The sequence below is a fragment of the Heteronotia binoei genome, chromosome 9 (assembly GCF_032191835.1).
Source record: "Heteronotia binoei isolate CCM8104 ecotype False Entrance Well chromosome 9, APGP_CSIRO_Hbin_v1, whole genome shotgun sequence".
Taxonomy (NCBI): domain Eukaryota; kingdom Metazoa; phylum Chordata; class Lepidosauria; order Squamata; family Gekkonidae; genus Heteronotia; species Heteronotia binoei.
The window spans coordinates 89759814-89781244 of NC_083231.1; the positions used below are offsets into that span (position 1 = coordinate 89759814).

The 21431-nt window shown below is 42.0% G+C and overlaps 1 protein-coding gene across 1 annotated transcript in view; it reads left to right on the forward strand.

Annotated features, from left to right (window-relative positions):
• The window catches only part of PPA2 (inorganic pyrophosphatase 2), a 36814-nt gene that overhangs the window by 10753 nt on the left and 4630 nt on the right, over positions 1-21431 (forward strand). The window contains exons 3-9 of the mRNA XM_060246963.1: positions 1132-1176; positions 6691-6744; positions 11690-11809; positions 12799-12885; positions 14142-14268; positions 16913-17040; positions 19659-19744. Coding sequence (XP_060102946.1) covers positions 1132-1176; positions 6691-6744; positions 11690-11809; positions 12799-12885; positions 14142-14268; positions 16913-17040; positions 19659-19744 — 647 coding nt within the window. The remainder of the gene's footprint in view (positions 1-1131; positions 1177-6690; positions 6745-11689; positions 11810-12798; positions 12886-14141; positions 14269-16912; positions 17041-19658; positions 19745-21431) is intronic.

The window sequence follows — 21431 nt, forward strand, 5'->3', positions numbered from 1 at the left end:
CATTCACTGAAAGGTAGTTTCAGATTTCTATCTCAGATAGGCTAAGGAGTTAACTTGTTTATGAAAGTACCAGCAGCTGTGAGGCTAGAAATGTGTGTGTGTGCGCGCGCGCGTGTGTGTATATGCAAACGTTGCAACTTCTGAATGGTTAAGATGTAGGGGCTACACTTGGAAGTAATTATGATCTCTTGCTGTTGATGGAAAAGTGAGCCTTGGAAGACCTTGGGTTTATGTGCTCCTTTCCCCTCTTGCATGCACCTTGAAACAGTTCCTGGTTAATAGCAAACAACAGTTTATTATTATGTCCAAAATACAGCCAGTTTGTTCCTTGCCTCCTTAAACCAGGAAGTCTCGAATTCCAGATGACTTCCAAGACTCATATTCATAACAGCAAAGCACAACCTGCCTTTGTATCTGAATTTAACCTAGGGAGAAACTATATTTGAAGTGGTTATTAGCAGGATCTCCACATTTCTCAAAAAGGTCCCTGTCATGTGTTTTCAAGTCCTTCCAAGAAGAAGCATATCTGTGTCTGTAAAGTACATAAGGTGTGCAGTGCACACATTTTTTGGGGGGAGGGGCAAGCCTCATTGAACTCATGGGGTTTACTTCTAAATAAAGATACGTAGGTCAGGGTTTTATGTCTCTTTGTGGACTGGGTAGGACAAGGACTTAGTATTGTATAGAAAGATTCATTTCCACAGGAATTAAGCACCCTGAGACCGGTGCATCAGTTCAAAGGGTAGCTGTGTTGGTCCACAGTAGCATAGCTAGATTCATGTCCAGTAGCACTTAGCAACCAACAAGATTTTTGGGGTGCATGCTTTTGAGAGTCCAAAAGGAACATTGACTCTTGAAAGCTCATACATCCCCTCCCCCCCAAAAAAATCCTTTTTGTCTCTAATGTGCTACTGAACTTGACTCTAGCTGAAATCTGCCTGTGTTTATTTGGAAGTGCCATGGTTTCTATTCCTAAATAAAAACTGCCAGCTTAATGTTCACTGCTTTGTGCCTAATGCTATTTTAGCAACAATTCAGTTCTAGTGTTTTCTTACTTTGGTATCATTGTTAATAGTTTACTTTATGGTAAGAAGCATATATCCATTGGGTTTTTTTTTTACTTGTGTCCAGGAAAAGGAGATTCCTGCAAAGAAAATGAAGCCTGGTGGAAGTGAGGTATGGTTACATCATTATTTCTTGAGATTACTTTGCTGTGCCAGATGGGGCTGGGTAGAACAATCTGGATAAAATGGAATATTTAAGAGCAGCTGTCTGTCTGAAGTTCTCTAAGAGGTGATTGGTTTCTTGCATTAAAACTGGGGCTCAGTTTATAAGGGCCTAATCTGGGGTCAGTGTTCCCTCTAAACTGAGTTAGTATGAGCTAGCTCACAATTTTTTAGCCTCCAGCTCACACATTTTTGTCTCCACTCAGGAAAAATGGCCCCAGAGCACACTAATTTATGCAGAGCTCACAACTTTAATGCCAGTAGCTCACACCTTTAATTCCAGGAGCTCACAAAGTAGAATTTCTGCTCACAAGACCCCACAGCTGAGAGGGAACAGTGCCTGGGGTGACATTTCACCATCACCTGTGAACCAAGGGGGCAATAGACATTGCTTTATCTGTAGGGTTGCTAACTTCTTCTTAGTGACTGGAGATCTCATGGGATTACAACTGATTTCTGGTTGACAGAGATAATTCCCTTGGAGAAAATGTGTATTTTGGAAGATGGACTCTGTGACATTATACCCCATTAAAGTCCCTCCTCTCACCAAAATCTCCCATTATTTCCCAGCCCAGTGCAGGCAGCCTTATTTATCTGAGTGTGTCCTCCACAACTGTCATTCCTTTCCTCAATCATTCCATGTGTGTTTCCTAGACTCATCTGTTATGCTGAAATTCCTTGGGTTGGGATAAGGAAAGAAGGCTGGAGCAGAGAGAACAGGGAGGGTGGGAATGAAGATGGATATAAGTGGTGCTTTCCCTTTAAGGTCACCTCATAACATGGTGTGGGAGGTGGGGACAGAAAAGGTAAGAAGACAGTAGCAGCTGCCAGAATTGCCTTTGTTTAGCTCCTCTGCTGTTGCCACCCTATCACAAGAGTGGAGGAGGAAACATTCAGCAAAGGTAGTATTAGTGTCAGTGGTACTTTAGCCCCTCAGGTGCTAATTGATGGTGTGTTCCAGAACTTTTTTTGTAGCAAGAACTCCTTTGCATATTAGGCCACACACCCCTGATGTAGCCAATCCTCCAAGAGCTTACAGGGCTCTTAGTACGCAGCCCACTATAAGCTCCAGTATGCTACAAAAAAGCCCTTGTGTGTTCCACAGAGGCAGTGGGTCTGAGACTAATCAGATGGACATGATACGTAACCTGGAGTGTACTTGTGTACAGTGATGGTTTAGGCCCTGAAAAAGCTAGGTTGCATATGCTTGTAGTTAGTATCCAATTAAAAACTGACACACCTCACCCAGAGACATAGTAATGCCTGCCACTGCTTCATATGAATGCTTTCTATTTCAATGCATAGCAGTATCAAGACCCAGACTGTTATCTGAAACCTCTTGGGTAACATTCTGTCATCCCATTTGTGGTTTTTGGTTTCTCCCCATCATTGGTCAATGACAAGAACATCCAGTTTTTGTCATCTCTCTGTTGTTTCTTTTTCTTTTGAAAGACAAACAATTGCTGTCTACTTTTGTCTGCAGCTTTGTTATAAGGCAAGCTGATCCCAGATCCCCCCCCCCCCGCCCAAATGAAACCATCAACTCAGTGTGCAGTGGCAGTGAAAAAGGCTCATTCCATGCTAGGGATTATTAGGCAAGCAATTGAAAATAAAATGCTCTGCATTGTAACTCCATTATATAAATCTTTGGTGCAGCTGCATTTGATGTATTCAGCTCAGTCCTGGTCTCCCCATTTTGAAAAAGATATTGCAGAGCAGAAAAAGAGCTACCAAAACGATCCTATGAGGGAAAAACCTCCTGTGAGGGAAGTTTTTAAGGCTTCTTAGATGACTAAGGGAGGATACTGGAGAGTGCTGTAATATTTTTGTGTGTGTGCAGTGAAGAAAATGGATAGAATTTTTTCTGTCTTCCATAACCTTACAACTTGGCTCCCAGTGAAATTGATTGGATGTAGATTCAGAGCAGAAAAAGTACTGCTTCAGATACAACATAATTAAAGTATGGAGTCACTACCACAAAAAGTGTCTATTTTACTTAGCCAGTGTGGAAATGAACTATTGGGTCTGGATTGTGAGTTATTTGGAAGCAGGTTTCCCCCCGTTTCACACAACTTTGTGGTGCATTCATGCACCTTCTAACTTTCCCCTTGTTTTTTGGCATTCTTTCAGAAACCTGCTTTACTATGGTCTTTTTGGGGAGGTCATAGCAAAGGCAAGGTAGCTGCCATGTAGATGGGTAAATCTACATCCTTCCCAGTTTCAGCCACATTGGTGCCATTTTTCCTGTCCCAGTCTGAGAACTTATCAGACAGATCATTGTGAAGATCCAGTGATCTAGCGACAGGCAAAAAATTGGGGAATGGTCATTGCAAGGGACTGGGACAGGAAAAATAGCACCAATGTGGCAGAAACTGGGAAGGATGTAGATTTTACTTTGAACAAAAAAAGCTGATTTTTTCTTGTATTCATTGCAGAGACATTTAGGGGAAAAGAACTAGAGACTCACTTTTTTTGGAGGGGGGAATGAAAACTGGGAGCAATGCCTTTTGCACCTGGGGATTGGCAACCCTACCAGGAAAGCATATCAGTGGGAAGGTATCAATCAAAAAATGATAATTTTGATGAAAATGTCTGTATTATGCAGAGGATCATCAACCAGACTTCTAGTATATGTGTCCCTGGAGTCTGGACCAAATCGGTGCACTGAGAGATGGCTTTTGGTAGTTGATATTGATGGATTTCTTTACACTGTAGAATACATCTCCTCCCTGATGATTTTAAAACCAGGCTTCATGCTGGTATTGCAGTAAAAAATAACCCGACACAAATGCTTGATTTATGCATTTCAAATACAGAAACAGGCACAACAAGATACAGAAATGCAGTTATTTGTTGAAATAATAATCAGCCAATTCATGTGAGCAAAAGCCTGGGTGCTTGGATGAAACAATTGCAAGTGCTCTGTTTTGCAAACAGAAAACCAAAGTATTTCTTCAACAGCAGGGAGATCAGTAGTGTAAGATAACTATATGGGTAAAGCTCAAAGCTGTAGGCCCAGCAGTGTAGTAAAACAGACTTGTTATTAGTAACACAGAATCACATGACATTGAAACAGAAAAGGAAAACAGGTATTTTGAAATCTGTTAGCCGTTGTACTAGGATGGTAAATTCACACATACCATGATTTGATACATGAACAAGCTTCAGGATTGTTTGTGTGTTCCTATCTTAATCTCTTTTGTCATTCACGCATGGTGTAATAATTGTTAAATCTAATCTAGCAAGCTATGGTTTATACTTTTCCTGCAAACAGATTTTCAAACTGGTTGCAATTTGCAAACTATACTTCCTAACAGTTTGCTGAGAACTCAGGAACAATGTATTATCTTGTCATATGACAAGATGAAGACGAGTCCTCTTGGGGTCTTATAGATGTGGCAGCAAATCATGCTTTGTGGTTGCATCTGAATCAAACAGTGTTGTTGAGGCCATTTCACTGGATCTGAGACGGTGCAGAACATATGAGCATATGCTCATTAAGAACATAAGAGCCCTGCCGGATCAGACCAGTGGTCCATTTAGTCCAGCATTGTTTCTCACCCAGTGGCCAACCAATTTTTCTGCAGGAACAACAACATAGAGAGGCCAAGTCTTCCCTTGATGTTGCTTCCTGGCAATGTTATTCTGAGGTTTACTGCCTCTGAACATGGAGGATCCCTTTGTCCTGAAAAAGTTGCAGTTATACGTCCCTTTGCTGAGTGTATAAAAGGAAGCCAGAGAACTGAGCATCTTGATGGGACGTAGAATCCTGATCTTTGATAGAGAAAATATTCAAGATTGGGCAGAAAGTATCCACCTCCCTCATCCTTCAGATCAATTGATCTGCAGAAATTCAGTGTGGAAACTTACACTCACAGAGTAATGCTAATGAAGGTAATTTGAATTATTAAGCAACGGGTGATTAGCTAGAAGCAAAAAGGCTATGGTAGCTATTTTTCATCGCATAGGGTAGTGGGACATTAATGATGAAATTAATATACAGCATTTATAGGACACTTAACATTAATAGCAACAATTAAGCAGATAGGAAGGAAGTAATGAGAAGAATGCTATATATTTGCTGTCATGGTGACAGCCAATTAATATACATAAGCTTTGCTTAGACTGACTCCAGAATGGGCCTTTGGATACTTCAAAATGGTTGCCAGTTAATGTTAGGCTGGCCATTAGCTATCATAGTTCATACAAGCCATGTTTACTAGGGGTTTAAAGATGGTTCATGGGGAACGGATACATTTTGTGTTGAATCAAGATGGTCTTGTCAGATTCCTTGAGTTTTTAGCTTGATGTGTGTGGATTTTATTATCTGTGAGAGGAATCATGTGTGAGTATTTTATGTCCACCTGTTCCCTTATGAGGAAAAGGGTTTACTGAGGGGAGCTAACATCTTATTGCCTGTGTATTTTGGTCCTTTACCTTTCATTCTGAGACTTAGTTCAGCTCACAATAATTGGCTTTGCTGAGACTGATAGCAGTTTCTGAAAATGATGGTTTTTAATTGCAGATGTTAACAAGAGAGGAGAGGTTCATTAGTGGCTACTAGCCACATGGACTGAAGGGAGCCTTAATGTACAAGGGCAGCAAACTTCTGAATACTAGTGCCAGGAGGCAAGATAAGGAAAGGCCTGGATCTCTATTAGGGTTACCAGCTCCAGGTTGGGAAATACCTGAATATTTTGGGGGTGGTGCATGAAGGAAGACAGGGTTTGGGGGAGGGGAGGGACTTCAATGGGGTATAATGCCATAGAGTCCACCATGCAAACCAGCCATTTGTTCCAGGTGAACTGATATCTGTCACCTGGAGGTCAGTTGTAATCCCAGGAGATCTCCAACCATCACCTGGAAGTTGGCAAGCCTAACCTGTATGCCTTGCCTATTGGCCCTCCAGGGCAACTGGTTGGCTGCTGTGTGAGAACAGGATGCTGGATTAGATGGATCAGTGGTCTCATCTGGCAGTGCTCTATTTATGTAAAACATTATGCCTTAGGGCACATTTTCCTTGGCCATACTTATGAAGAATGTGGCTATGTTGGTGAAATATTAAGCAAAATTCTCCTTTTTTGCCTTTTTTTTCTGCAACAAATTAGTTGCTTGTGAGTTGTTGGTCCACTCCTGATTTAGTCAGTACTGACCTGTGTTCTTCCTGAAACTCTGAAAATGGGTAACAGAACTGAATAACTTGCTGGGAACTGGAGCAGGTGGAAAGATAAATATGGAAAGATAAATTTCTTAGCACCACCTTGTGTTCATCTTACAGAGCTGAAGGATGGTGCAGTTGTATCATGATCTGTCTGCCAACCTTGGTTATCAGATTGCAAAATTTGGGAATGCATACCCATTTGCCTCCTGGGAGGAAATTCTCTTCATATCAGTGACTAAGAACCGTGACTAAGTGAATGACGACTAAATGTGTGTCCCTGATTTGTTCCTTTTCTTTTCAAAGGTTGTACTTAATATGATTGTAGAAGTGCCCCGTTGGACAAATGCTAAAATGGAGGTAACTTTAAAAACTTTACTGTCAAAGCTCTTGAAACAGTTTCCAATTAAATAAAGTAGTCCTGAGAAAAACCACTGTGAGTGACTGGCCCATGTAGTCCAGCATGCTTCATAATTTGAACCCAACACTGCTTCCCAAAGCTGCTTCCACACAGCAACAAATCTCCATATAGCACTTGTTGCTACAGTGAATGAAGAAGCATGCATACTGGCAACTGAGCATCCATGGTACAATCTCCCCCTCATTTTCCTTGCCTTAGCCCCCGTTTGCTGCTGTTCTTCTGCTGCTTGATAGCTTTTCCAACCTTTTTAAAAAATTGACAATTGCTAGATTGCTACAGCACAATATCATTATAAAGATTCATTGCTATAGTCCACTAGGTCCTCTTGAGTTCTTAGCATTCGTATAAAATAAATAAAAGCAAAATCTCTAGCCATTTTTTTTGTGGAGATACAAGGGAAAAGGTGCAGAAGATTGCACTCAGTTGTAGTAATGTGCTGTAGCAATCTGGTGGTGGCTGATTAAAAACAAATTCTTACAGAAACATTCCAGGAGGTAAAATAATGGAAGCCACAGGGAGCTAAAGCAAAAAAAAAAAAAATGCTGCCAGTGTGGGCAGAACCTTCAAAAATTTGCACTTTCCTATGCACATAGCATACAAATTTGCTTTAACTGTCATCTTTCTAAAAAGATCATATCAAAACAAGTTTGGAAATAATTCTGTCAAAACACAAGAAACCCCTGAAAGTTTATAATTAGGTGACAACATTGTAGGGATTCTCTAGAAGACTCCACTTCAGTTTGAGTACCAAACCAGAGCAAAACATCCGTGTGGGAGAAACTAACCAGTGTACTACTGTTGCTTGTGGTCCAGAAGGTAGTGGCCCTTTTAACAGCCTGATCCTGTACATCTTTACTCAGACGTGTGCATAAATTATAGGCCAAGTGTGACAAAGGTCAAGTGGAATGGAAGGATGTGATGGAGTTTTTGTGCAGAGGACTACCCTTGTTTATGGGGAGAAAAATTGTTTAGCCCTTTAAATAAGGTAATGCAATATTTCTCTCTCTCTCTCTCTCTCTCTGTACACGCATGCAAAGGGAAAAAAATACAAAACACTCTAGAATTTGGGGAAATTATTATGGAGAAAGTAGTCAGATCTATTCAGAAACATGAGAGGTTATTTAAATTCACAATAATGGGATTGAGGAGAGAATGTATAGTGCAGACGAGGAGGAATACCACCAAATCTTTGAGGGTGGTGGTATGTATATTAAGCAAAGACAAGGAAGGTTTTTAAAAACTGATGTTTTGCTTAGAGAAGGTGAACAAGAAGCAGCTCAGATTGTGGCAAAACAAATTAGGTTGTCAATAAGGTGGACAGAAAGAGAATTTAAGGAACATACTTCTAAAACATTAAAACAAACCATAAGAATTTCTTTAAATACATTAGAAGCAAGAAATAAGCCAGAGAGCTTGTGGGGCCCATGAAAGGTTGCTAAAGGAAGATGCTGGATGAATGTTTTGCATTGGTTTTTATTGGAAAATGTGAGGTAGTGACTAAATGGAACCTCTGTGTTCTTAGGGGACCTGATGGGGCCTTCTGAATATCTGTGCTGAGGACAGCAGGCAGAGGTTTTGGCCTCTGTGCCATGCTTGTAGGCCTTCTAAAGGCATCTGGTTGGCCATATTGTAAAGGGGCAATGTCTCCTGTCATTGATGATATCAATGAGCCAGGTTGGTGTAGTGGTTAAGTGTGTGGACTGTTCTCTGGGAGAGCCAGGTTTGATTCCCCACTCCTCCACTTGCACCTGCTGGAATGGCCTTGGGTTAGCCATTGCTATCACAGAGGTTGTCCTTGTGTTCCCAATAAGGTAAGTTGACCCTCCAGAAGGAAACCAGCCAGGGAGGCAGTGGGGCCCTTGGATGACCGAGGGGTAAAAGGATTACTGAAGGAGGATAGGGAAATGGCTGAGAAGCTGAATGAATTTTTTGCCTCCGTCTTCACTGTGGAAGATGAGAAGTGTTTGCCCACTCCAGAACCACTTAGTTTGGAAGGGGTGTTGAAAGATCTGAGTCAGATTGAGGTGACAAGAGAGGAGGTCCTGCAACTGATAGACGAATTAAAAACTAATAAGTCACTGGGTCCGGATGGCATACATCCGAGAGTTCTGAAAGAACTCAAAGTTGAACTTGTGGATCTTTTGACAAAAATCTGTAATCTTTCATTGAAATCTGCCTCCGTTCCTGAGGACTGGAAGGTAGCAAATGTCACCCCCATCTTTAAAAAGGGTTCCAGAGGAGATCCGGGAAATTACAGGCCAGTCAGTCTGACTTCAATACCGGGAAAGTTGGTAGAAAGCATTATCAAGGACAGAATGAGTAGGCACATTGATGAACACGGGTTATTGAGGAAGGCTCAGCATGGGTTCTGTAAGGGAAGATCTTGCCTCACTAACCTGTTACATTTCTTTGTGGGGGTGAACAAACATGTGGACAAAGGAGACCCGATAGATGTTGTTTACCTTGACTTCCAGAAAGCTTTTGATAAAGTTCCTCATCAAAGGCTCCTTAGAAAGCTTGAGAGTCATGGAGTAAAAGGACAGGTCCTCTTGTGGATAAAAAACTGGCTGAGTAATAGGAAGCAGAGAGTGAGTATAAATGGACAGTCTTTGCAGTGGAGGACGGTAAGCAGTGGGGTGCCGCAGGGCTTGGTACTGGGTCCCATGCTCTTTAACTTGTTCATAAATGATTTAGAGTTGGGAGTGAGCAGTGAAGTGGCCAAGTTTGCGGATGACACTAAATTGTTCAGGGTGGTGAGAACCAGAGATGATTGTGAGGAACTCCAAAGGGATCTGTTGAGGCTGGGTGAGTGGGCATCAATGTGGCAGATGCGGTTCAATATGGCCAAGTGCAAAGTAATGCACATTGGGGCCAAGAATCCCAGCTACAAATACAAGTTGATGGGGTGTGAACTGACAGAGACTGACCAAGAGAGAGATCTTGGGGTCGTGGTAGATAACTCACTGAAAATGTCAAGACAGTGTGCGTTTGCAATAAAAAAGGCCAACGCCATGCTGGGAATTATTAGGAAGGGAATTGAAAGCAAATCAGCCAGTATCATAATGCCCCTGTATAAATCGATGGTGCAGTCTCATTTGGAGTACTGTGTGCAGTTCTGGTCGCCGCACCTCAAAAAAGATATTATAGCATTGGAGAAAGTCCAGAAAAGGGCAACTAGATTGATCAAGGGGCTGGAACACTTTCCCTATGAAGAAAGGTTGAAACGCTTGGGACTCTTTAGCTTGGAGAAACGTCGACTGTGGGGTGACATGAGAGAGGTTTACAAGATAATGCATGGAATGGAGAAAGTAGAGAAAGAAGTACTTTTCTCCCTTTCTCACAATACAAGAACTCGTGGGCATTCGATGAAATTGCTGAGCAGACAGGTTAAAATGGATGAAAGGAAGTACTTCTTCACCCAAAGGGTGATTAACATGTGGAATTCACTGCCACAGGAGGTGGTGGCGGCCACAAGCATAGCCACCTTCAAGAGGGGTTTAGATAAAAATATGGAGCAGAGGTCCATCAGTGGCTATTAGCCACAGTGTGTGTGTGTGTGTGTGTGTGTGTGTATATATATAAAAAAATTTTTTGCCACTGTGTGGTACAGAGTGTTGGACTGGATGGGCCATTGGCCTGATCTAACATGGCTTCTCTTATGTTCTTTTGTTCTTAAGATTATGCATGGGATGGAGAAAGTAGAGAAAGAAGTACTTTTCTCCCTTTCTCACAATACAAGAACTCGTGGGCATTCTATGAAATTGCTGAGCAGTCAGGTTAAAATGGATAGAAAGAAGTACTTCTTCACCCAAGGGTGATTAACATGTGGAATTCACTGCCACAGGAAGTGGTGGCAGCTACAAGCATAGCCAGCTTCAAGAGGGGGTTAGATAAAAATATGGAGCAGATGTCCATCAGTGGCTATTATCCACAGTGTGTGTGTGTATATTTTTGGCCACTGTGTGACACAGAGTGTTGGACTGGATGGGCCATTGGCCTGATCCAACAGGACTTCTCTTACGTTATGCTGTGAGAGCCCTCTCAGCCCCACCCACCTCACAGGGTGTCTGTTGTGGGGGGGAGAAGATAAAGGAGATTGTAAGCTGCTCTGAGTCTCTGATTCAGAGAGAAGGGTGGGGTATAAATCTGCAATTCTTCAATTCTTCTTCTTCATAGGTATTGTCCAGTAGGTGCCTGTGACCATTGCACCATTACAACCTATGTAAGACCTCAATTGAAATGGTGCTAGTGGCAGGAATGATGTAGATCAGTATATTCCAAACACAGAGAGATTGCCAGATCCCAGTACAAGAAGCATCTAAAGTAGAAAAAAAACATTATCATTCAAGAGCTGCAAGCATTCTGTCACTTTTAAATCTATAATTGTATATATGTTCCATCAAGTCCTAGCTGACTTAATGGCAATCCTGTAGGTTTTTCAAGGCAAGAGATGTTCAGAGGTGGTTTGCTGTTGCTTGCCTGTGCATCCCCATGTTGGAATTCTTTGGAAATTTCCCATCCAAATACTAACCAGAGACTAATCCTGCTTAGCTTTCAGAATGTGATGAGACTGGCTAGCCTGGGGTATCTAGCTCAGGGCAAAAATATAATTAGAAGTTACTGATGTTGGAAGATACAAAAAGAGTATGTTTTGCCCTTTATATATTTATATTTTCAGTCACTTTGTATTTTCATCTTTTTACAAATGTCTTATTTTGTCTCCCACCTCACCCCCAGTCTTCTTAAACCTTTGGTATTATAAACCTAAATATAAAGCTTGAAGCTTTCTTGAGAAATGTGTTTTGGGAATAATTACTTGAACCATTTTATAGTAGTTTCTCCCCCCCACCCTTTCTCCTGCTCTGTGTTTTGCAACGTGCACAGGTTGCCACGAAGGAGCCATTGAATCCCATTAAGCAAGATGTAAAGGAAGGCAAGCTGCGATACGTGGCAAATATCTTTCCCCACAAGGGCTATATTTGGAATTACGGTGCCTTCCCTCAGGTAATATACATTGTTTTTTTGGTCTGTCAAAACCATGAAACTTTTCTGTCTTCTCAGCATCCTCCTCTCATAAATCCTGTGTATTTCACAAATGCAAAACTGTTGGAAGGAAAGCACTTGCGTGCCATAGACTTGTGCGTTGGTATGGGGAGCTGGGGAGATATTATGCAGCTATTTTTATCCATAAATTTTGATAAGAATGTGCCACTGGAGTTGAGCATATGTTTCTGGCAGAATTGTCATGCAGCTCGGTATTATGGTTTCCCTAGTGGAAGCAGTGTTTGCAGTATCAGGTGCTGGGGGACTCCCTTGTGCTGGTTTCAGCCTTGCTTTCCATTCTTGGTTTCTGCCAGTGCTTTGAGGTAGCTTGTGTGTGATGCAGCTGTTGCGTGCAAGACGTTGAATGAATGGAGAAGCGCACAAAGAGGAGGCTGGGCTGTTGTCGACCATTGCACCTTCTCATAAGGGCCAGTTTCTTAGCAGCAATATGGGTTGCGTTCAAACTACAATTTGTGCCTATAAATGCTTTTTTTTCCTTTTGCACACCCTGTGTGCATAGAGCACCATCAAAGGCCTCCTAATTTTGGAAGCCATGAAGCAAGCTCTGCTTTGCTGTGACATCCAAATGAAAACTGGAACATGTTTCCTTCCCACAAATTAGGATTCTAAACCACAGTTTGATTCTCGTGCCTGCAGAAAGATGTCATAGCAACTTGGAGTTTGATTCAAGGCTTTACAACCAGAAAGCCTTCAGTCATGTTCAGCAAGGGAGGGAGCAGCAAGGAAACACAGCAGCAGGCAGGATTCATGCCTTCCACAAACAAAGAGAGTTGCACATAGCCATAATGTTGCAGCAGCCTAGCAATGTCTCAAGCAAGATTGTAGTGACTAGCAAACTCAATGTATGAATTTCAGTAATGTATCCGTATTAATAGTAAAGTGAGAAATGCGAATGGATATTTTAATTTTAAATTTGTTTCTTTCCATAGACGTGGGAAGATCCTCATCATAAAGATGATAATACAGGATGCTATGGGGACAACGATCCCATTGATGTCTGTGAAATTGGTTCCCAGGTATGCCTTAACCAGTAGCAAGACTTGCTCTAAGGTTTACTTTAAAGTTCCAACTGCAATTTTATTTCCCAGTACAAAGCATAATGCAGTCTAGGAAAACAGTTTGGGCCAGCTGTAGGCTAAGGACCAAAGCCACTAGCCCAGATGGCTTTAAAAGGGGTGGGGGGGAGGAGAGAGATTAACAGATTTGTGGAGGTATGCCCATCAAAGGCTGCTAGCCAGAGTAACTAAAGGGAACCTCCATGTCCAGAGGCAGCAAACATCTGAATACTACAGTTCTGAGAGGCAACATCAGGGAAAGGCCTTAGCCTCTGATCCCTGTTTGTTAATCCTGTAGGGCAACTGCTTTGGCCATTGTGTGAAACAGGATGCTGGGCTATAGATAGACCATTGGTATGATTCAGCAGGGCTCTTCCTATTTTCTTAAAGCATGACATTTGAGGGAGGAGAAAGAATAGGTTGACGTTTGCAGGAAAAATGAGAGGTTTCTTGTGGGAGGGAAGCACAGGAAGGGGAAGAGTTGAGTCTTCATGTTGCACTATAGGATGGAATCTTCAGCCATCCGGGTCCTCTGTACCAAAGCAGCAGGGGTGGAATTCTACCGGGAGCTCCTTTGCATATTAGGCCACACACCCCTGAAGTAGCCAATCCTCCAAGAGCTTACAAAAAAGGACCTTGTAAGCTCTTGGAGGATTGGCTACATCAGGGGTGTGTGGCCTAATATGCAAAGGAGCTCCTGCAAAGCAGGCAAACTAAGATGAGATATTGTGAAGGAGTGTCTGATTGGAGTCCGTGTGGTTGGGGCATTAATTAAGATCAGTGAAAGGATAATGTGTGAAGACCAACTGGAGTAGTTATACTGGATTCTCAGAGTGCGGGCCTCTGTACTGAGCAAGCTGTCCTGTATAAGTTGAGAGACAGAGAGAGGATAGTTGTTAAGGTTTTCAGTGAAGCAGGCTAATAAGAAGAGAGGATTTACTGTGATGAAACTGAAGGAAAGCAGGGAGGTTGTGTACCTGTCAAAGTGAGTTTTTTTGAAGCAAGATTAGTTTAATATCAGCAAAGAAGAAATGTAAAAAAAAGCTGAAGAATATGAAGAAATCTGAATGTTTTTGGGAGCCAGCCGCAATCGGAAGGTGTACACTTAAGGATGTGAAATATATCTTTGAATAATGACTACAAGATGACATATAGGAACCAGAAATGAAGAGAAAGTCAGTGGTTATAAATTGGGGTTTTCTTTTCTGCACTTTAAGGTTCGTTCGCTTGGTGAGGTTGTCCAGGTGAAAGTGCTTGGACTTTTAGGCCTTATTGATGAAGGAGAATCTGACTGGAAGATCATTGCTATTGGAGTGGATGATCCAGAATCACAAAAGATCCATGGTAAGCCTATTATTTCACTTCCTATCCAGACCCTAATGAGTTTTCCTTCAAAGGCCAAAATAGGCCTGGCAATGGCCCTGCCCCCTCTCCCTGTGTAGTTACTCACAGAAACCCAGTTTGAATCTGTGGTTGCCTAGCTTAAAGCTGCAGGCACTCCTTTTATCATTTTTGGATTGTTTTAGAGCCCCCAATATATTTTGTTTAGGTTTCACTCCTCCACAAACAAACAAACCATCCTGAGACCCTTTTCAGTTCTGTAGAAAGATCCATCTTGCTCTTTCACAGCTTCAGGTACCACATTTACATATCCAAAGATTTAACAACTTCACTATTAGAATATAAGACAGATCTACAGATATGTAGAACAACGGACAGAGGAAAAAAAAGAAAGAGAAAAACCCAATTACATAAAAAAAAATACAATTTTCATTTACAATGTTGTGGACTATAATTCATATTGATCAAAAAGACCCATTCATTTTTCATAGAAATATTAAAAACATTTCATACTTTAATTATACTAAAACCAAAGTAAGTGATATACAGTAACCCCCACATATAATTCAGCCACAAAAGCAGCAGTGGAGTGGTCCAAGTATCAGTCAGGGCCATGGTGAAAGCTGAGCAAGTAATTTTCCCACCCTTCATTGGATCTGTTTCTCTCTGTGTTGTTTATATCAAACTATTCAAAATGAAGCTACAATTTATACATTGCAGAGTTTTCCCATGCAGCAGAAATGGCTGCAAATTCCTTTATATGGACCAAAGCTGCTGCTTTCTGTAACTGTTTATCAACTGTCATTGAAAACATGTGTTCCCCTTCTTAAACCTTTCTTTCAACTGTTGGTTTGCAAGTGGGATGTGTTAGCTTTGCCCAGCATCTGTTGTTTGAAAGTATTAGCTAAGTACAACTGTGTCCAGTGGTGCAAGTTTTTCTAAAAGCCATCTTCCGCTGGTAGAATGCCCCTTGTTAGGTTACGAACATTGTGGTACAATAGGTTATGAAGGTTATGCACATTTGCTAGAGAACTAAGACCAGTCCTGGCTAAAAAACCCACACTGGCTTGTGTTGCCATCTCAAACAAGACCACGTTCATGTTTAATCTGTAGTATATGAGGCATCTCTTGATCTTCTAACAGCATCCAAGCAGCCTTTCCTATCAGCGGCTGAAGCGAGTTGACTTTTGTTTTATTACAGCAAGTCTCCATGCCAAGTCAATGAAAGCATTTTGAGCTTCCTGCAGTATAATTGGCAGCCTCTTCCACCCAATATTGGCTTGAGAGGCAGCATTGCAAGCAATGACTGTTGGCAAAGCATGATCTAGTGCCTGGTTAATGGAGTACAGCTGTCTAGTTCTGCTTGGCAGGCAAATCTCCTGCCCTGTGATCTTTTATAGTTGCTGGTGTGGATTGTGGGTAATAGTGGGCTGTTTCTTGGAATTTTTCTAACTTTTGGGCTTTTAATGTTATATGTGTGTATGTGTATATATATGTGTGTGTGTATATCTATATATACTATATGTATATATATATATATATATATATATATATATATATATATATATATATATATATATATATATATATATATATATATATATATATATATAACAGGTGTGTGTGTGTGTGTGTGTGTGTGTGTGTGTGTAAAGGTAAAGTCCCCTGTGCAAGCACCAGTTGTTTCCGACTCTTGGGTGATGTTGCTTTCACAATGTTTTCATGGCAGACTTCCCCAGTCATCTACTCTTTATATTTATAAGCATTTTCTAGTGAACCACCTAATGAATCAAATGGTATCAGGACTGACCTGAGCACATTTGCATTGCATTGAAGGGCTAGAATTCTACAGCACTCCTGCAAGTGGGTTAAAAGGAACTGTGTTCTCATAGATCAATGTTACCATCTTCCGCTTTTCAAGAAAGGACAATTGATCTCTGCTGATGATGATTCTGGAGTGAAGGAGAAATCTTTTGTCTTCCTTCAATGTGGCCAACAGGGTTGTTTGTGAGACTTTTAATGTCATTTTGGAACCTCTGGGTTAGACTGAGAAACAGTAACTACACTTACCGTAATTCTTGGCACATAGGCTCTGACCTTACACCTATCTTGATCAATTCGGGACCATATGGCATACAATAAGACACTGGATGCAATATGTATGCCCTTGATTAAGACATAAGACTGTAGAATAAGAGGCCTCAAGAATATCTTTAAGCCTTTGTCACTTCATTAAATTTCTTTGTGGTCCAGCATTGTTCTATTGTTTTATTCTATTCTGTAGTATGAGCCAATATGTGTACTTACCTTTCTGACCTCTGAAGAAGACCAGTCTAGGTTGAAACGCGTCATGTCAAGTTGAGTGGGTTCCCATTGTGGTTTTATGATTGTACATATGATAGAGGCTTATGATGGGCCCTTAAATGGTTTTAGCTTTCTACAATAAATACATTTATGTTGGTTTATGATTTATTTTACAGTTTGTTTTTAATGTTTGGCTCTTTAATTGCATATTAACTTTTCAGGTTTCTTACTCCAGTTTTTGGGTTAAGTTTCTGTCCCTTCTTTGTTTTTTCTTTAGATGACTGGGCCCCAGGCCAAATTGGTGTGACACTCTAATGTATATATTTTTTGTAATCCTTTGCAGATATTGATGATGTCAGGAAGTTCAAACCAGGTTATCTTGAAGCTACAGTTGACTGGTTTAGAGTATATAAAGTACCGGATGGGAAGCCAGAAAATCGTTTTGCTTTTAACTGCAAGTTTAAAGACAAGGTGAATTTCAGAGGGGTTTCTTTTTTTTTAAAGTACATTTGAATTATTCAGATTCTAATTATAGTGGATGGAGAAGAGGAGTGAACCCAAAGTTTTGAGGCTCACTCATGTCATGAACAAATGTGGTTTGTTTGACATCTGAAAGTAGCCTAGATCAGTTCACAGACAGCTCCCCCCCCCCCAAAAAAAAAAATCTCAGTTGCAAAATCATATGTCTGAGATTTTTTCATGAACACTCCCCCCCTCCCTTTCAAAGGTGCTATATTCTCTGCAAGAGCACATGGAGATAGTTTGGTGAATGCCAGGCTGGGAAATGTCATTAAATGTTTGGAATAATGGAAAAGGTCTTCAGCTACCTGCAGTCAAAGTGCTTGTAGAAAAATATTGTAGATAAAATATTCAAGAGCTCCACAAAAATATTGTAGATAAAATATTCAAGAGCTCTTGCTCTTTCCTTTTTGTGTAGGATGCACATGAAACACTTTGCTATCCTCACAGGCAGACAGCCTATTGGTTGCACCTTTGGAAGTTAGAATCCCTAGAAGGTGGTTGCCAGTGATGAAATGGGTGTTGTTGCTATGCTGTTGTTGCAGGTGATTGGACAGTATCAGTTACATCAGTAATGAGGAGCAAAGCATTTCCTGTCCCTGTTGCTGAGCACAGTGTGGGTTATTTCTAGAATGTTAAGATTTTCTTTTTCTGAAAATTTAGCAATGTGCAAATGTGGAGCTGATAAGTACTCAAGCAGCTCTTCAAGTAGAAAATAAATAGAAAGTGATTTGCTCTCACAACAATACACAGCTCTTTCAAAATCCTGTTTTCAAGATATACGTTTTAAAGTAAATATTTTTACATACTGTATGGTTAGGACAGGAAATTTAAACAAAAAAACCTCTGAGGAATGTGTACATACCATTCTTTGCAGTAGGTCTTCTAGCTGCACTCAAATATCCAAACTGACTGGCTCATTTGGTCCAAGAACAAATTTCAGAAGTCCTGGGGCCTGCACCTCACATGCCCCTCAAAGATGGAAAATATTGTTCAGAGCAAGCTGCAGATTGTTGTGACATTGGCACTGAACAAAATGACAAACCATCAGGATTTCAATCCACATCTTGGTTTGGAATCCTGATTCATAGGTAAGCATTGGTTGATCCAGTGTGAAGGTCATAACAAACTGCAGTGTGTCCACATGAAGAAGTTTGGAGACCCAGAGTGGTATAGTGGTTAGAGTGATGGGTTAGAGTCAGGGAGCCCTGGTTCAAATCCACACTCGCCCATGGAAAGTCTGAGGGTGACCTTTGGCCAGTCATAAACTCTCAAGGTAGCCTACCTAGCAAGGTTGCTGTGAGGAAAAGATGGAGAGGAGAATGATGCAGGCTGCTTTGGGGGGAAAGATAAGGTAGCAATGAAGTACATTTGCAAATAAATCACTGTCTTTAGTCGCTGCACTGCATGTGAAAGAGAGAGTGTGCAGACTTCTGAGAGTTGCGCTAGGATCCTAGGAAAGCATTCTTAGGATTGCACTGCAGCAGTATGATCCTAAGTAGAGAGACACCCTTCTAAGCTCATATAAGTCAATGGGTTGTACCTTTGCTTCAAAGCAAGATCTCCTGTTACAAAATGGTGTGACTTGTTTATGATGGCCCTGCGGGCTGTGAAGCACACAACACAGCCTACATTTTTGCTGTTATTTAAAAAGCTTCATGTGCTGCATGTCCAGTCTCCACCCTGTCCACACCTCTCCCCCTCCATTATATTATTGTGGTCACACAGCTGTGGCAAGGATGGGTTAGCACAAGACTTGTAGCATGGTGTTGGATGAGAGAAGCTGTCTTGGAGTGAGTTTAGGATGGCCGTTGAGAGCTTCACAATGCAAACTGTGACATCAGAAGTGCATTTGAACTAAAATTGCCTAGCCTTTGATTCCTGGTTCCTTTTTCTGGTAAAATCTTCCCCTTGTTGCTTTTCTTAAAATGCATTGTTTGGAGGTCTCCAAAAGTAACTCCCCCCTCCCCCACAATTGCACTCTGGTCTCATCAGGATTCCCAGCTCTTCTACTGACTTTCATTAGACACTTTCCAACTGTTGTAGCGGGATTTGGACAGAGCTAGAGCCCAGACAGATGGCGTTTTAAAATTTAAGCATATGCTGAAATGCTTTGCTACAGTAGAGCCAAAGCATGAACCTAAATTCCTTTGCTCCCTGTTTGAACTGGCTCACAGAGGCTTCTCAAAATGTTTCTGGGAATCCAAGTCTGCAAATGGGGTTGCTCATTCCCCAAATATGGCTCTGTTCCCAGGGTCTCCTTGAAAGAGAGCCGTGGTCTAGTAGTTCCATTTGGAGGAAATCTGCATTGTCGCTCTTCTGTGTTTTCCCTCTTTTCTTTGGTACACATCAGAGAAGTTTAAAAACCTGGCAGCCTTTCCTAACATTTTTTACATATTAAGATTTAGATTAAAGTGGTTTAATAATTAGTGAAGAGGTCCGAGTTACTGTAGAATGTGCAATTTTTATTTGTGTTTTGCAGTCATCCTGAAGTCTTTGGAAAGCGTTAACATGTAATGTTCTTATCATGTATCAATTTAATTTCCTAAATATTTAAATATTAAAAACAGGCATTTGCTCTTGACATAATTAAATTCGCCCACGAATACTGGAAAGCTTTGATTCATAAGAAGACTGATGGAGGAGCCATAAAATGGTAAGCATCCAGGTTTTTATAGCTCTCTCAAAATCCAATGTGAACAAACACTAAAGTCTTGCATGCTTTTGTTTTGTTGTGGTAGTATTTCCGTTCCTAAAGATCTTCTTCCACATCATGCCGTGTCCATAATTTGACCATTATCTTAAGAAATGGCATCCGCTCGGTAGACTGCCCAGTAGTTATACCTGCAGACTGCCCGGTAGTTATATCTTACCAACAGCTCCAAAACAAATTGGCCTTTAATCTCTAGTTTGTGGTTTGCACACAAAAGTGATAATCTTGAATATTCTTGAGTACCCACATTTTGTTGGTTTTGCTTATTCTTGATAAATAGTTAAGTGATCACAGCATACTGTTAAATAGATCAACGTGCAAGGTTATTCTGAAGCTAAGCAAGAAATGGTCACAACCCATTTTTTTCCCTAAAATGATCCATCTGTTCCTCTAATATTCTTGGATAAAATGGAGGAGAGGAGAATGATGTAAGTCACTTTGGTTCACACTTGCATGAAAAGGTGGGGTATAAATGAATTAAATAAATAAATACTGCAATATCTGGTACTTTGGAAGTCCCTTCTCTGCAAGGTATGTTTTCTTGTTTTTGTGGTTTCCCGATATTCATAATCTTAGCCCCAACGGCATCTGGATCGGGGTGGCTCGGCGGTGCTGATGCTGTTAGACCTGTCGGCGGCGTTCGACACGGTCGACCATCGGCTACTGACGTGCCGCCTCGCCGACGCGGGGATTCAGGGGTTGGCCTTACAGTGGCTTTCCTCTTTCCTGGAAGGTCGGGGACAAAAGGTCGCAGTAGGGGGGGAGCTATCCCAGAGGCGCACACTTGATTGTGGTGTGCCCCAGGGGGCGGTTCTCTCCCCGATGTTATTCAATATCTATATGCGGCCTCTTGCCCAGATAGCCCGAAGGTATGGGCTGGGGTGTCACCAGTATGCTGATGACACCCAGCTCTATCTACTGATGGACGGCCGGCCGGTCTGCGCCCCGGAAAATCTGGACCGGGCATTACAGGCCGTGGCTGAGTGGCTCAGACTGAGTGGGCTGAAGCTAAATCCTACGAAGACAGAGGTCCTTTGCTTGGGTCACCGCGGCCCGGGGGGGGGATCCCCCTGCCAGCTTTTGACGGTGCGCCGCTGATGGCGGCGGACAGAGTCAGGAGCTTGGGGGTGCTGTTGGAGCCTTCCTTAAAGATGGAGGCTCAGATAGCAGCCGCTGCCAAGTCCGCATTTTTTCATCTTAGGCGGGCAAGGCAGCTGGCCCCCTTCCTGGAGCGCGACGACCTAGCAACAGTGATCCATGCTACGGTCACCTCGAGGTTGGACTACTGCAATGCCCTCTACATGGGGCTGCCCCTGTCCCGGACTCGAAAGCTGCAGCTGGTGCAGAATGCCGCGGCCCGGCTGTTATTGGGTCTCCCAAAGTGGGGACACATTCGGCCGGGTCTTCGGACTCTGCACTGGCTTCCAGTGATGTATCGAGTCCGGTACAAGGTGCTGGTTATTACCTTTAAAGCCCTATATGGCCTGGGACCTGCCTACCTGAGGGACCGTCTCTCCCCATACGTTCCCCAGAGAGCACTGAGGTCAGGAACACAAAATCTCCTCTCTATCCCCGGGCCAAAAGAAGCCCGCCTGAAAGTCACTCGAGATAGGGCTTTTTCCGTTATGGC